The 17,173-nt window shown below is 48.5% G+C and overlaps 1 protein-coding gene across 2 annotated transcripts in view; it reads right to left on the reverse strand.

Annotated features, from left to right (window-relative positions):
- Positions 1 to 12,832, reverse strand: part of SPATS1 (spermatogenesis associated serine rich 1) — a 28,070-nt gene extending 15,238 nt beyond the window's left edge. The window contains exons 1-3 of one of the 2 annotated variants that reach the window (XM_030886885.2): positions 12,740 to 12,832; positions 4,311 to 4,457; positions 1,514 to 1,657 (exon numbers count right to left, since the gene is read on the reverse strand). In XM_030886885.2, the coding sequence (XP_030742745.1) occupies positions 1,514 to 1,643 (130 nt within the window). In that variant the 5' untranslated portion in view covers positions 1,644 to 1,657; positions 4,311 to 4,457; positions 12,740 to 12,832. Of the gene's footprint in view, positions 1 to 1,513; positions 1,663 to 4,310; positions 4,458 to 12,739 lie in introns of both variants that reach the window. The other variant, XM_045294913.1, reaches the window with a different exon arrangement.
- Positions 12,833 to 17,173: the final 4,341 nt, after the last annotated feature.

Below are 17,173 nucleotides of genomic sequence, written 5' to 3' on the forward strand. Positions count from 1 at the left end.
GAGAAGTCACATGGACCTATCCTGATGCAACTGGACCTATGCTGATGCAACCAGACCTCTGGAGCCAGAGAAGTCATGTAGAGACCCCTGCCAGTGCTGAGATGCTTACCACGCCACTGGATCCACAAGACTTCCAACCCACTGGCCTGTGCTCCTCCTGCATTCAGCATGTATTGTGTGAGTCTGGAGAGGACTTTATAGATTGGTATGGGACATATGGGCTAATATTGGACTTATGGACTTGATCTGGACTGGACTGGGAGGTTTTCTCAATATTCAACTGCTCGTGTCTATAAACCTCTTTCTTATATACATATGAGTGTCTATGAATTTGTTTCTCTAGTCCAGACTAACACAGGGGGAATCAATACAGTATGATCAAGGTAAATGAAGACATTGAGAGACACACAAGAATGAAGGACAACTAGAGTTAATACCATCAGAAACGTGGTGAATGGTTACAGTAGATATCTATAGGTGTGGGCGCATCTATGGGAGTCCATGGATGACATATATAGGTATAACTGTGGTTAGAGTAGAGCCCAGCTAAGGAAGCTTCTAGGACATATCCAAGTACCTCGTGGGACTGAATTACTGAGCTCGAAGGCTAAGGACCACAGTCCTGGGGGACACGTAGGTCCATTAGCATAGCATAGTTCATAGAGATAATGTTCTTCTACACCCTAATTTGGTGAGTACTATCCGAGGTCTTAGAAGCTCACAAGTCACCACCTACGATATAACTATTGATCGATCTCTTCCCATCTGAAGCAAGTGAGAGTGATGGAAACCACAGAATTCAAAAGCACTAAGTCCACAAGGACTAATGGTTCACCTGAGCCACCACTACCTCTACCTGAGATCGGAAGAGCTAGATGGTGCCTGGCTACCACTAAGGGCCTCTCTGACCAGGAATGCAATAGGTGGTCTTGGTTAGACTGGGAGAGAAATGTAGAAGAAAACTCCAACTCATTAAAAAAAAAAAAAAGGACCAGACCTACTGGACAGATAGAGACTGGAGGCACCCCGAGACTATGCCCCCAAAACACCCTTTTCATCCGGAGCTACAGCCACTCCCAGAGGTCACGTGTTAAGCCACGAATAGATCAGCCTGCACAATTAACAGCATCAGCCCGGAGGAATGCACTCCTTAGAACAAACTAGACTCCAAACAGGTAATATTTGCCCTAAGGCAACGAGAGAAGGCAAGGAGGGGCAGAGAAAAGGGGGCAGGGATGGAAATTAGGGAAGGCAACGTAGAGATGGGGATCATCCAGCAGTGTCATGGAACAAAACACACACCCATCGTTGGATGGGAAACTAATACACTGTGTAAAGTTCCACCTGAAACACAGGAGAACGTATATATCGACAGCTCCCCTCTGAGTCGTTCCAAGAACGGGATGAAATATGTCAAATCCTGGCATGTGGTGGGTCTTCAGCTCTGTGTCAGGCTTCTGCAAAGGGCCCCCGGCGCTGAGCCCCGTGGAGGCAGAGCCCACGATTGGCTTACTTGTCTGGGACTTGAGCAGGCTGAAGTTCTCTGCAGATTTATCCCTTTGGATTTCAGGCAGTGCGGGTTCAGAGGAGTGCTCTGTGCGGGAGGAGGAGGAGGAGGAGGAGGATGGGGAGGAGGGCTTCATTTCCAAATCTGCAGCTGTGCTGGGAAGAAAGCAGAGGGATTTGATTTTCAATGTGCTTAACTTGATAGAGGATCTAACATAGCTGAGGCTAGAACAGCCCTGGGTTATGAAAACGGCCTGCTCCCGTATAAAAAAAGCCTCAGCTCATTTAGTCACAATGGGAGGGGGCCGAAACCTACCCAAAAGATGTCCAAATGACAGACTGGCTCATCAAATGCCATTACGGCAGCTGTACTCCTTTCAGAGAGTCTTCTCTGGGAGACCAAGTGGCCAACGTGTGCTCTGAGGCCCAGACGGGAAGGTAAAGAGGGCCAGGGACACAACTAAACTAAGGGACACGAGGAGTAAGAGCAGAACTACTGGGCGCGTTGACACAGCGTGGAAAATGGAAACAGTGCCCCTGAGCAGTTCGGATAGAAATCGTTACCTGGGGACCAAACGTGCTGCCTAACCGTTCACTGAAACACACCATATTAATATATTTTAAGGCGTACATTCATCAAGGACATTAAATGAAAATAAAAAGCAGGCATCTTAAAGAGAAGTGGAGAGGAGGATGGGAGGGAGGAGGAAAGAGAAGAGAAACCTTGTGTGTAGTGGGCTATGCTTTGGCTGCTAACCAACAGGTTAGCAGTTCAAAACCACCAGCCGCTCCAAGGGAGGAAAAGGAGGCTTTCTACACCTGCAAAGCGCTTTAAGTCTCATAAGTCCCGCTTCTGATTTCATAACAGGTTGCTATGCTTCAGAATCAACTGGATGGCGGTGAGTTCGTGAGTAAAGAGAAGAGGAAGAACTAATTTAAAAACACACCTAAACTGACATGGTTCCAATATTATATTTCGTGTTGAACTTCCCGGCAGTTTGAAAGAGCTCCCACACAATGTGATGGGTGCCAGCCTGGTTTCAGAGGCTTTCATTTGAAACAATGGTCCCGGACAATGCTTTCAGGCATCCTTATCCATAATTCAAGGCATGGGATTTTTTAATATCGCAATGCTTTTACATATGAATAGTTGCAAAGCAACCGCACACTTCTTATCTTGTTTGCTCCCCACTATATCCCTGTGATATAGTAGGACTGTTATAATCATTTCCCTTTGAACATGAAATGGGCCTTCAGAGACCCATTTTACTGTTTTATTGTAGAAAGTTGGCTTCCTGCAATAAAACCCACACCACCTGGCTAAGGTCAGAGCTGGATATGCCACCAGGTCACCTCACTCTGTTACATGTTTGCCTACAATCATGAAGTACCAGGGTTCAGTAACCCAACAGCCTTGCAGAGTTAGAGCTCTAGTTTTAAATAAACACATATATACTAATATTTTTTAGCTTTGGTAGCTTCCAGATTAAGCAAAAATGTAAAAATACAGAGAATCCCTCTGCTTCAGTTACCTCTGACAGCCATGGGGTCCATGCTGACTCACAGCACCCCCTGTGGGTTTCTGAGACTGTAACTGTTAACAGGAGTGGAAAGTCCGGTCATTTTCCCACAGGGCTGCGGGTGGCTTTGAACTGCCCACCATGTGGATCACAGGCCAACACATAACCACTACATCACCAAGGCTCCACAGTTATCTAGTGCTGCTCTACAAAAATGGCACAAGTGGATGACAATAACAAACAAACTGACTCTCTCAGTTTAAGGAGCTAGAAGTCTGAACTCACTGGAGGGCTTTCTCTGTATCAGCTCTGGAGAAAGGCCCTATCACATTTAAACATATATGGACCTCGAGTTCCTTAGAAATCTCTACACATGTTGACAACAATCATCTCCTGGGTCTAGGAGGTTCTCAGTACAGAGACCTCAGGTCCCAAGGTCTCCCTTGCTCCTGGCTCCTCGTTCTTGATGGTAGTAAGGTCCCTTCTCTCTGCTTGCTTCTCTCTCCTTTTATTCTTGTAATGTGCAACTCCAGCAAGGATTTGACTTGAGTAAAGGTGGGGGTTGAGTCACACTGTCCTGTCCTATAAAGCTGTGACTCGAGATGTGCAGAACCCACTCTAATCCTGCCGCATCAACACAGGGAGGTTAGGATTTGCAACAGATATCACACAGGGAGGGTAATTACATCAGATGACAAAATGGAATGACAACCGCACAATACTGGGAATCCCAGCCGATCCAATTACACATCTTTGGGGGGACACAACTGAATCCATGACACTCTCTAATGCAGACCATATGATCATGTTGGCATTCGATTAAAATATGTCTTTCCTAAATATGAAAAAACAAAAAGGGCATTGCTGCCCGAACTGTGTAGAAAAGCTTGCAAGGGTCAAAGAACGTTTCCAAACGAACTTCACAAGTATCCACCTACCTTACTTAGTCTTTTCTTTACGTTTTACGTACTCCCCCAAATAGGTGTAGCTTCACTTCGTCTTCTTTTAAACTTCATCATGGCAAAAACAGCACAGCATTGGTGTGCCAGGGAGAGTCACCTTGTCACTTTACAGGTAGAGTAGGTGCCTCTGGATCCCCATTTTACAGATAAGAAAACGGAGGCCCAGAGAGGTGGGGTATTTTGCCTGAGGTCACGCAGCAAGACTGGCATTTGAATCCAGACATTCTGGCCCCACAACTCATGACCGTGTCAAAGATGCATGTTGCCAACTTCTGGGTCAGAAGGCACCACAGTTAGAGCCCCTTAGCAGAGCTGTACTTACTCTAGGTGAGCAGTCATTCTGTGGGGGGCTGACGCTCACCGACACTTAGACCAGTTTCCGCCAAAGACTGAGGGCAGACCTTCCTGCCAGTGGAGAGCGTGCTGGTAAAGTATCCATTAGATTCCAGAAAACCAGTGGGTTTATCACCTGCAACATACAGATTTTAAAACAAAACTAAGTTAAAAGCAATAAAAGAAACTCAGTGCTGTCAAGTGGACTGACTTACAGTGACCCTACAGGACACAGTAGCACTGCCCCTGTGGCTTCCCAAGACTTTACCTTTTTTCTTTTTTTTAATGAATAAAAATACTGTCTTGAATTTCTGGAACTTGGTACTTTTTGGTTAACATTTCAAATCTTTGCACGCAAATCGCGGTACTCTCTAGAAGAGTATAGGTTAGGACCTCGAGATTGTTACGTAGCTTCTGTGTACCGCGGCCCAGACATCCCGAGTCCTGACACTGCCGGCCCCATCCCCCTTCTGACGCAAATGACCCATGACTCGTTACACTAGCAGAGGTCAATGGCAGGAGTGAGTGGCGTGTGGAGGGGCTCCGCTGTCCACGTGCAGATTCTACTGAAGCAAGAGAAAGACCAGCTCAGAAACCCCTGCAGATGTTTTGGACTGAGTCACACAGCACGGATTTGACGTGAGTGACCTTTCTGTGAGACAGGAGCAAAAAGACTCATCTTTCTTTCAATAAGCAGCTGGTGGTTTCAAACTGCTGCCCTTGCAGTTAACAGCCCAACTTGTAACCCACCAGGCCACCAGGGTTCCTCCAACACACAGACATCATGGTTAAATTACATTATTGAAAAGTGCTTCCACTCTGTCACGACCCCTGAATGTGAATGGCTTGCTTTTAAATAGAGAGCTCGCATTTGTGGAGGTGATCCCGTGTGCTGGAGCCTGTGCTGACACCTGCTACACACTGCCCCGGAGTCCCCGTAGCAACCTGCAGACCTCTCTGACTTGTTCTCTGCCTTAAGGAGCCCAGGCCCTCAAGAGTAAGGATCACGTAGAAAACAAAGACCTGACCAAGATTTGATGTTTTGTGATACTACGTTAGACCACTTGTCTTTCAAACATTAATTCACTTCCAATGCACTTTGTCTGAGAGTAAGGTTATTCACATCTCCTGTCAATGGTCAGAGGGGATCTCAGGAGGCTTAATCCACGTGAGCTTTCACTGCCATCCCTAGCCTTCTGCAAATCAGCTACTTGGAATGTGTGCTCTTAATACCGTTCCCTCTTCTGGTCTTGGATTTTAATATTTACGATCCTTGGATCACACAGGCCGGTGTGCTTCTTCTGTGTGGACTTAGCTATCGCTTAGATGGCTGCTTGTTTTAAGACAAGCCTTTTAGGCTCCAGACACTATTCTTTCTGGTAACCATTTGTGCATTTTGTGTTAAGACCGGACCAGGTAACTACAGTCATGAGCATCGTCTTGGGCACGTGTTCCACCTGCAGATTCCAGAGCCCTGCACAAGAGAGACACAGGGAGGTCAGTCCATTTCTATAGTGAACCAAGTGTGGGAAGCACTGATCTGGAACACAGCTTGAGGCCTAGAGTCAGCCCTCTGCACACTGATGTTCAAGGGCTTAAAATGGGAATTAATTTTTTTTTCATTAAAAAAAACACAATCGCTGTCAAGACGGTTCCAACTCATGACAAACACATGTAGAACTGTGTCCCTTAGGGTTTTAAATGGCTGGGTTTTCAGAAGTCGATTGTCAAGCCTTTTTCCCAAAGCCCCTCCCCACAAAAAGCCCAAACCAACACAGTCCAAACTTTCTGCCGTGGAGTCAACTCTGGCCCATAGCCACCCGATGTAGGCCTGGCTAGAGCTTCCCCTGTGGGCCTCTCAGGGTGCCACTCCTTCCAGGTGTAGAGAGCCTCGTCTTTCTCCCAGGGGGCTGGCTGTGGTTGCCAACTGCTTGGCAAGCTGCCTTGGCAGCTCGACACTTAACCACTCCGCCTCCAGGGCTCCTCTCCGTGGACCCAGGTCTCCAACCTTTGGGTGAACAGCTGAGCATCTTAGAGGTGGGCCGCACCCTGGGACTCTGAAGCGTGCAGAGGATGAAGTGGAGGGGACAGGAAGGGAACAACGCTGTGGCAGAGAGGACAATTCCCCAGCAACCACAGGAGAAACCAGCATACTGTAAACCACGAAAAGGCTTGTCAAACAGGCAAGAGCAGAGAGAGCAATCCCTCGGCGACTGCTGGCCCGTGTACACGTTCAGGACCGACTGGAACTACAGGAACATTCTCGAAATGACTCAACCTCGGGGACAAACCGCAGACACCAAAGCATGTCCTCAAGACAGTCCCCACGTCCTTGCAGGCAGGAGAAGAGCACTGGGCATGCATGCCTAAACCTTTGTCATTGGCATTCTGATGCCACCGTGGCCAGAGAACCTCTCGGCCCCAGCTCTCTGTCCGGCTCACGAGGTTCCTCGTTCCACCATGAGAAATGTTATTCAAAACATGGCAAAGGTCACGCCAGCAAACTCTATCAAGCCACCGAAGCCCTAATAAAGAAAAAAAAAAAAAAAAGATGATGCATGATAAGAACGGAGAAGGTTCTGGTGACCAGAAGGAAATGCAGGGGAAAGGGGGCGTTGGTGAGAAGAGCTATTTCTTTGGCACCATCTGTGCCATTCCAGAGAACTTCTCTTTTTCTAAGTCAGGAATAACACCTTATGTAACTGAGGCGCTTCCACACACGTGTCTTCTCAGCTGACTTTCACAATAGCATGGTCTGGCCAGGAGTAGTATCAGGCATGGAGCCATGTTAGCTTACCGAGGTTGCCCTTGGACCCCAACGCTCCCTCTCCCACCCCTTCCTCTGCTCCATACACACCCTCAGGGTCCAGCTCGGGGGTGCTTTAACCCTCCTTGGGCTCATCAGCTTGGTGGTCTACTTCTGAAAAGTCAGCCACTGGAGCCCACGGAGAACAGTCCCACTCTGACACACACAGGGGCGCCACGCGGCGGGGTCCACTCAGCGCCACGGGCCTGTTTATTTGGGACCACGGCCCCCCCCCCCCATGGTAATGAGAGCAGTGGGCCTTCCCTGCTGGAAAAAGGCACACACGTGTGGTGGAGCAAGGATTGCCCACCGGTTGGTGGGACCCATTTCCTAAAACCCATGGGGCCCAGGGGAAGCCAATCGTAGACGTGGCTCCCTGAACGGACTCCCCTATAGAGCAGGAAGGGAAGCCTCGGAGCTCTGGTTAAAGTGGTCTGGTGACCTCAGGACTTGGTGTCACTCTGCGCTCCCTAACTCAAAACAAAACCAAACAAAACTCACCACACCCCTCAAACAGCACACACACACACACACACACCCTTTCCGGGAGACCAACCTGAACACTGCAGACAGGGTAAGACGCATTGGGACTGGAGCTCACTATTGTAAACCATCCTGAAAAGGCTTTCATACTCAGAGAAATATTCTTTGATAGGGACCAGGAGTGGGAACAGACAGAACCCACTGCCCTCGGTCGCTCCCAACTCCCAGTGATGCTGGAGGGCAGAGCAGAACTGCTCCCTGGGATTCCAGAGCGGTAAACTTTTATGGGAGCAGAAAGCTCATCTTCCTCAGAGTCTCTAACCACCCCTTTGGTTAGCAGCTCAAAAAGCAACCCACCAGGAGGGCTCATGGATGGGAGGGGAGGGGACGAGATGAGTGGGGAGAGGAAAAGAAGGGAAGGCAGGGAGGGGAGGGATGAAGGGTACATTTCTGGCTAAAGGGCTGGCATGTTAACATGGATGAAGGAAAGGCAATATACGATGGAGGGAGGTCATTCAATGATGGAGGCAGGGGAAGACGCCGGGAGGTGTGCAGGAGTTAAAGACAATGGAGGTGAGTACTGTCACTTGCACAATCCTGCAAGAATGGCAATCAACCAGTACATGCTTAGATAGACAAGACACGGGCTAGACAGGTGTGAAAGGAGGTGGGGAAATGCCCACAAATGCATCCAGGTTTGACAGAGGATATTTCTACGTGTGTATTTACCTTTGCTGAAAATCTGTCTGTGACCATGATGGCACATACAGGGGCCAAAGTTAAGAAAATTCGTTAGGCATAACCAACTTCCTTGGGAACAGGTGACTGGGCCGGGGGCTAGGTCAATTAGCACAGCCTCGTTCACAAAGATAATGGTCTACATTCTACTTTGATGAGTAGAGCCTGGCGTCTTAAAAGTTGCTGAGCAACCATCTAAGATGCAGCAATCGTCTCTCCTTGTCTGGAGGAGAGAGTGAGTAAAATTGAAAATGCATGGGAAAGACCAGCCCAATGAACTAAGGGCCCGTGGGAACATCCATCTCCACCACGCTGAGACCAGGAGAGCTAGATGCCCAGCTACCACTATCAACTAGTCTGAAAGGGGTCATGTTAGAAGGTCCTAGAGCAGTGGTTCTCCACCTTCCTCATGCCTCGACCCTTTCATACAGTTCCTCATGTTGTGGTGACCCCCCAACCATAAAATTATTTTTGTTGCTACTTCATAACTGTAATTTTGCTACTGTGATGAATCAGGTGACCCCTGTGAAAGGGTCATTCTACCCCCAAAGGGGTCATGACCCACAGGGTGAGAACCATTGTCCTAGATAGCGTGGAAGAACACTGTGGAACAGACTCAGAATCATAGAGAGCAGGAGTATTGTCAGGTAGAGAATGGTGGAACTCCTAAGACTACAGCCACTAGTCATCCTTCAGGTCTTGAAATAAACTCACTCCTGGGGCCCAATGTTGAGCCCAAATATGCCCCAAACAATAGACTGGTCTATAAGGAAAATAATAACATTAGTGGGGTGTGTTAGTCTAGGGAAACAAATCCTCACAAACTCATATATGTATAAGAGAGAGTTTCATATAAAGGGTAAGTGTACATTCAGAAAGCACCCCCCTCCCAAAAAAGAAATCATCCCATTGTGGTACAGTCCAAGCCCAATAAACCTTAAACTATCTCAGTGGGATTATCTACACCTTAGAGGTACCAACCATTTGAGATCAAAAGGGCAGCATTTACCCTAATGTTCAGTAGAGTTAGGAGAGGAGGAGAGAGGGAAAGAAACAAGAAAAAAGGAAGGAGGGAGTTAAGTGATGCTGCATTGTTGGGATTGCAATCAATGAGATGTTACAAAATGTGTATGAACTAGCAATAGAAAACTGATCTCCCTCTCCCAACTCACTGTCTATATTACTGTTGACCATGTCTTAAATCAGTCTCTTTTGAGATATAAAAGAATTAAACAAGCAAGTACATCGCTTATCTTAATACTTTTTTTTAAAGTCTGAAGAGTAAAATTAAATCCCTGAACAAGCTCTTTCTCCCTGCTCACCAGCCACTCAGGGGAATTAATGGTTCTGATCCCTCTTTCTGTATTGACTCCAGGTGTAGAGAAGGGTGAGTCTTACCACCCTCTTCTACCTGAATCTCTGAAGGAGACTGAGGGGCTCAAAGACCTGGAATATAGAAGACCAGGGACTAAGCTTCTTATCTGATGGAACAAAGACCAAACATTCCACCACCTCCATTCTGAAGCACACAAGCTACTCACCTGTAACAGGTAAGTGCCACCTGGAGATGTACACACCCAAGGTTTTCTGGAAGATGGTGGCTATTTTGCCTCAGGACATTTGTTCTCTAAAGGCAAATGTGTCCCAAACATCCTCATCAGCTCTAAGGACCAATTGTGCAGTTACCACCTGTTAGGGATTGAATGTGTACTGTGCCGCATTGATTCAGGATGCTAAGAGCAACCCCAGACAAAGAAAAGGTATCCATCAAAATAAACCACAACTCCACAGGTCACTAAGAGTCAAGAGAACAGGACTGGCATAGGATCGAGCCTCACTACCTCTCAGCGGTTTCTGAGTTTAGATGCACCCACAACTGCAGTCAACCCTATCTACCCACACACCCCTCCGCAGGGCTCACTCACTGCCCCAGCCACTTGAGGTGCTCCTGCCCCTCCACCTCTGGAACTTCCTATCACCTTCCTCACCAGGTGGCCTTATCAGTGGAGGTGACAGCAAGAAAATGTCTATGAAGTTTTTGTGCAGTGCTTTGGCAGAATTTTTTTAATTTGTAATTAAAATATACACCAATTCAAGAGTTTCTATATATGCAGTTGAGTGATATTGATTAGGTTCTTTGAGTTGTACAACCATTGTCATCATTCTTTTCTGAGGGGTTCTTCTCTCGGTACCCTGACGGCTACCACCAAGTTACCACTGTCATCGAGTGGACTCAGCTCATAGCGACCCTCCAGGACAGAGCAGAACTGCCCCTGTGGGTTTCCGATACTGTAAACCTTTACACAAGAAGAATGCCTCATCTTTCTCCTGAAGAGTGGCTGGTGATTTCGAACTGATGACCTCGTGATTAGCAACTCAATACATAACCCACTCTCTCCTAAGCTTCCTATCTACGCTTTAAGTTGCTATTGTCACCTTGATCCCATAGAGACAGTTCTTAAAAAGAACATGATGCTCAAGGTAGAGAACAATTGTTTGCATGACTCTTCCATCGATAGGCTCTGTAACTCCCACCCAGTGACTGGTTGAGAGCATGCAAGTAAGGTGTGGAGAAGCCTAACTTGAGGATTGGTCAGTTTTCCGATTCCTCTGGGCAGAAGAGAACCATCTCAGAAAGAGAAACAGGAAGGAGCCCATGGCCATCGAGAAAGAAGAGGCACGTGCGCACGCGGAGTCCTTTGAGATTCCCTGTCTGAAGTGGCAGGGGCACCAGAGGCCACAGCGTTAAAACCATGAGGCCAAGCCGAAAGACAGCACCAAGTCTGTGAGGCAGAGCATTGGGCTTCCCAGCCCCCAGGACAAGGCCGAGGTCAAGGGACTCTACGGTGGGGAGGCTGCGGACCAGAGAGAGACATGGCTGCTGGCTGATAGAGATGTTACTGGGCTCAAAGGGACTGCATCCTTAATGGTTTTGTTTTTCATCTTGATGTGGTAACCTGTTAATGTCCCTAATTAAAATCAAAAACAAAAAAACTCATAGCTATCCAATCAATGCTGACCCATAGTGATCTTTTATAGGACAAGTTAGAACTGCCTCACTGGGTTTCCAAGGCTGTTAACAGTTTACAGTAGAAAGCCCCATCTCCTTCCCAACTTCCCTAGTAAACCCCATAATTATGAGTACTATCTGTGAATTCTGTGTGGCCATTGCAATGGATTATTGCACCCATCGGGGGAATAGGGTGTCCTGGGGATAGTTGCTGTCAGAAGAACATAGGGGGGGGGGGCATGTCTGGCTGATGCCTTGTGACAGTCGATCTTGGGCTGATGTCGAACCGGATTCTCCTCCTCCCTGCTGCTGCTGAAGAAGGTTGATTGTGGCCCCTACACCATTTCCTCGGTAGCCTTTTTGTACTTGTTAAACTCGGCAATTTTCAATGGAAACGTACTATTTGTATTAAGAAATCCCTGCAGTTAGATAGAACAACCCAAGTCCTGCTTTCATGAATCAAGATACCTTCTGCAGGACTAAAAACTCAGAAAAGGCAAACTGCCAGCGCCTCCCTTCCGCCTCCTCGTGACCCCATACAGGGTCGCTGAGGCTGTACGTCTACACAGGACTGAACGTCTCACCTTTCTTCCCCCGAGTGGCTGGAACCACCGATCTGGAGGTTAGCAACTCAAATGCATACCCCGCTGCACCCCCACGACTCCTTTGGCTCAGCTAGTGTGCTCAGGTCACAGCTGTCATGATTACCCCATGACAATATGTCATTTGTCTGTGTCCTTACAAGCAGGGCTGCTCTTACAGTCACTGGCTTGGTCAGATCTTGCGGTGTTTGGGCTACAATACTGTGGTAAGTAGTCTTTGTGAAGGAGCCCTGGTGGCGTAGTGGTGACAGTGGTCTGCTAACCACAAAGCCAGCAGTTCAAAACTAGCAGCTGCTCCTGGGGAGAAAGACAGGCATTCTACTCCTGTGAAGAGTTGCCATCTCAGAAACCCACGGAGCAGTTCTATCCTGTCTTCTGGGGTCGCTGTGAGTTGAGATCAACTTGATGGCAGTGAGGGTTTTTGGGGGGGAGAGGGTTTGGGGGGAGTGTACCTCTGTCGGTAGCTTTCTGGAGAATGAAGCAATGATTAAAGAAAAAGGAGGAAAGGCAAACAGACTTCTATCCTTAACGAATACGATTGTAACTCGTAATGTGTGTGACCAGCAATCTTGACATTCAACTTAGAAAGATCTTATAAAGCACTTTTGTTGTTAGGATTCATTTAATCTGAGAAACACTACATGTAAACAATCCACAATTCTATATTACTCCAAGATTTAAATTGGGAATAAACATTACTAAGGATCCTGTCTGGTCTGGCTCAGGGTGGGGGTGGGGGTCCCTGCAGGAGCCAGGGATTGACATCTTGAGTTACCTACCTGCAATCCTAGTGACATGCTGTCACCTACCACTGACAGAGGCCTTTTCTAGGTCAGATGCCATGGCGGATGGGATCTTCCCTCGGCAGCCAGCTGCGGTTTTCAAAATAGAAAACGGAATTTGAGCATTCGCTCGCTCAAGGTCACCCAGACAGTAAGAAGCAAACCAGACCTGTCTCCACCCCTATGCCCTGCGAATCCACCGCTCCTCCCACCACAACTTCAACTCATCTGATTGGCTCACCCTCCCCAGCAGCTCAGAAACCGTGAGCCGGAAGCTGTTCTCCAAGTCTAGCTCGAACACCTGAATTCAAATGGGAAACTCATTTCTCCTGTGGTGAAGTGAAATAAGATTTTAGATGTGTATTTAATTATTCTATTTTTCTTCTTCTTAATGATTATAAAAGAAATAGGCAGTCGGTGTAGAAATCTTGGAAAATACAGAAAAATCTTTTTAAAGCCCATAATCAAAACAGATTTCTATCATAATCTATTTTTTCTTTGTAAGCAAAAATCCAGAGGTCAACCGCTTTATACACACACATACTTATTTTTTTTACCTGCTTTTTCCTTTTCTATGCACATTGTGATAGTTACATAATCTGTCGTCAGTTTGAGTGAAGGAGTGGAGTTTCGTCTGTCAATCAGGTCACAGCTTGATGACCTCATTAGGGGGCACGAAGGAGATAAATAGCTCGCTGGAGGCTGGACACACACTCACTCCCTGTGAGACATTACTGACAATGAGCCTGATGGAGCTATGCTGAGGCAGCCAGAGCCCTGGAGCTGGAGGAGCCACGTGGAGACCCTGCCAGTGCTGAGATGCTTCCACTGCCACTGGATCCACCAGACTGTCCACCCACTGGCCTGTGATCTCCCTGCATTCGGCATCATTGCATGTGTTGCATGAGTCTGAAGAAGAATTTATAGATTGGCGTCGGACATATGGGCTGATATCGGACTTATGAACTTGATCTGGACTGGGCTGGGATGTTTTCTCAATAGTCAATTGCTCTTGTGTATGAAGCTCTTTCTGATACACATAAGAGTGTCCATGGATTTGTTTCTCTAGTCGACCCGGACTAACACACACAGGTCCATTAAGACAATTGGAACAAAGCTTTCCCTACAGTTTTGAATCCTGCTTCTTTAAAAGTTTAACATTAGATCCTGGGCATTTCCCTCAGCAAGCTTTACAAACACGTGTTACCCAATGAACCATCCCACCATTGAACAGGGAGCACCTTTATTGCAGAAATGTTATTCAGGCATTAGCCGGGCACCTGTGGAGACTACAGTTGTCAGAAGCTGGGGGGTTTATGCCCCACTGTTGTGTGCAAGCTCCTCACATAGTGCTGGGAATGCATACAGGGGCTCAGTAGCATGTGTTTAATGGACAGATGATTAAGACGGCAATGAGCTGAGCCCTTTCTTCTCCTATCTGCTTTCTCCTGGGAGGAGAGAGACCCCTTCCCTAACTTGCTCCACTAGGTTCCAGTGGACCCAGGCCTAGTTGCTGGTCCCAGAGTACAGGTAGTTTGGTGAATCCCAGAGGGGAAATTCTCTCTCTAACTATGTTTGGAGGCCTGTGAACAGAGGAACCGTCTCTTCCTCTGCTGCTTCGAACCTTCCTAGTCACTTGGCCTTCATCTTTTGAGTTCATTTTAGATGCCACCCTGCTCGTGTGAATGGAACCCCACCCCCCAGGCTTCCGGGGCACAGGAGTCACCTGCAGGGATCTCTGGAGGAGCAGCACTTGGTACCTCGGCTCTGTCTCACCTGAGGAGCCCGAACGGGTGCTGCCCATTTTTTGGAGCAGCAGCCAGCAGCCAACTTTCGGATGAGTGGTGTGGGGTGTGTCCCAAAGCTGGAAGCCCCCAGAAACCTGATCCACAGAGCGGGCCAGCAGGTATCCTCCGGCTAGAGGGGCGTCTCCAGGGTTCCCTGGCCTGCAGGACTCTTCCAGCAGCTGCTCCACTGGTCAAGTGCTTCCAACTGAGGCTTGGCCTGGAGGTCACTGGGAACCTGTGCGGGAATGGGAGGCCTAACTTGGCTAGTGGGGCCTAATCCTGGGACCCCTGAGCTCAGCAGAAACCCCCATCCTGGGGGGAAGGGCCGGTGTTGGGGCTTTCCCTCCAGCTTTCTATTCCTGACTCCTGGTGTTCCCTGAGCCTGTTCTCCTGGGTTTGACTGCTCCCAAGGAAGGTTGGGGCCCCAGGGACACCAGGAGCATATAGGGAGCTTACACGGGAAGCATTGTGTTTGAGCCACATGCTACTGCCGTCTTTGGGAGCAAAAATTATTTTGTCTCGGCTGTTTGGTACTGTCTGACTCAAACTCAGAGGTCCGCCTACCCCCCTCCCAGGCAGGCACTTCTCCCTTGTGTAGTCAGCAGACACTGAGCTGAACTGCAGCTCCCACTGTCCCCTGCACCCGCACGATCCCTTCATGTCCACTGACTCCTCAGAGGTGGTAGAAGCAGGTATCCAACACGCTGGGGTCAAGATCCCACAGAGCACAGCAGGTGGCCTCTTGGCTCTACCCTGCCTCTGTGCCACCTGAGACCTCCAACCATAAGAAGCAGGTGCCCAGAAATGGCGCAGTGCAACCGCTCCATTGCAACCCGTGGTGAACCCATGCACCACTACAGCGTTGAGCCGTCCCCTAGCGCTGTCCCGGCTGTGATCTTTACGTGAAGAGCCTTGTTCCAGTAGGGGCTCTGAGTCCGGCTGCTGAGCTCCAGGGCCACTACTCCAGAGAAAGACAGACTTTCTATCCCCTTACAGAATTACAGTCTCAGAAACCCACAGGGGCAGTTCTGCCATGTCCTGTGGGTCATTAAGACCTCGTCGTCTTTGGGCCTCTGCTCAAGCCCTCCCTCAACACAAGAACACTTTGTTCTAACAACCTGGCATTCTGTGATGTTCCCTCTCCCGGCAACATGGCTGAAAACAAATCGGGTACACAAGCAAGTGTGGTGAAGAAAGCAGATGGTGCCCGGCTATCAAAAGATATAGCATCTGGGGTCTGAAAGGCTTGACGTGAAACAAGTGGCCATCTAGCAGAGAAGCAACAAGCCCACATGGAAGAAGCACGCCAGCCTGTGCGACCATGAGGTGTTGGCAGGATTGGGTAACAGACATCAGAAAACCCAAAACAAATAAACAAATGAATAAACATATTGTTGAGAAACAGGGGGGTTGCAGCAGAGACCCAAAACCCATCTGTAGACAATAGGACATCCCCTCATAGAAGGGTCGCAAGGAAGGGATGAGTCAACCAGGGTGAAGTATGACACAATATTCCTCTGGTTCCTTGAGGCTTCCTCACCCCCCACTATCGTGACCCCAGTCCTGCCTGTCACTGTGGGCTACGCCAGAGCATGTACCCAGGTACAGATAAGAGCTCATGACACAGAGTCCAGGTCAGATAAACCCCTCCGGAACAAAAATGGGTTTACCAATACCAGGAGGGCAAGGGGGAAGGTGGGGAGAGGAGGGGGGAAGAAACCTCAGGGGAAGGGTCTGTGTAAGATAAGAAATTAATAATTTATCAAGGGGTCACCAGGGAGGGAGGGGAGGGAGGGTAAAAAGAGGAGCTGATACCAAGGGCTCAAACAGAATGTAAATGTTTAGAAAATAAGGATGGCAACACATGTACAAACATGCTTGATACAGTTGATATCTGGGATGTTATAAGAGCTTAAGAGCCCTCAATAAAACGATCTTTAAAAAAAGAGAGAGTCCTCATCGACTCAATGGCAGGCAGTGGGTGGGGTTTTGTTTTAATCTCTACAAACAGGAGGGCTGGTAGTTCAAGCGCTCGGCTGTGAGCTGTTCAAATCCACTCGGGCAGCTCTGTAGGGCAGAGACCTGTTGGCGTGCTTTCGGGGAAATTACAGCCTAGAAAACCCAGTGGCAAAGTCCTACCGACATGCCGGGTCGCTGTGAGTGGGACCCCAATGGCCCCACCCACAACAATCTTTGCAGACACAGGGCGCCGGACTTTTCTTCCGCAGGGCCTGTGAGTGGACCCCAACGATTAGCAGCCCACGCACATGGCTTGTGCCCATGTTTAGACTATGGCATACACCTCGCCCGTTCCTCTTGGGTCTGATAGACCGCAGGAGTTACAAGTTGCTCTTCTGTTGAGGGGAGGAGGTTGAAACACTAACGCCCCTCCCCACGGCATCCCCAGGCATCCCCACCCCTCGTCTGTAGTGCAATCAGCCCGTGCAGGGAATTCATTCATTCATTCTTTTCCTCCAATGTGGAGAATAACGTCACCCATCTTCATTTAAGATGCTCATCCCACAAATGACCACCAGGGGACAGTGGAAACCAGGGAAACTAAAGGCGAGTCCAGCACTGCTTAAGGGCAGTCATTCTAAACCAGGACCAGGGCCAGGACCAAGACCAGGCGTCTCTGGACTGA

The sequence above is a fragment of the Echinops telfairi genome, unplaced genomic scaffold (assembly GCF_000313985.2).
Source record: "Echinops telfairi isolate 266 unplaced genomic scaffold, ASM31398v2 ScPeMD7_3533;HRSCAF=4204_1, whole genome shotgun sequence".
NCBI lineage: Eukaryota > Metazoa > Chordata > Mammalia > Afrosoricida > Tenrecidae > Echinops > Echinops telfairi.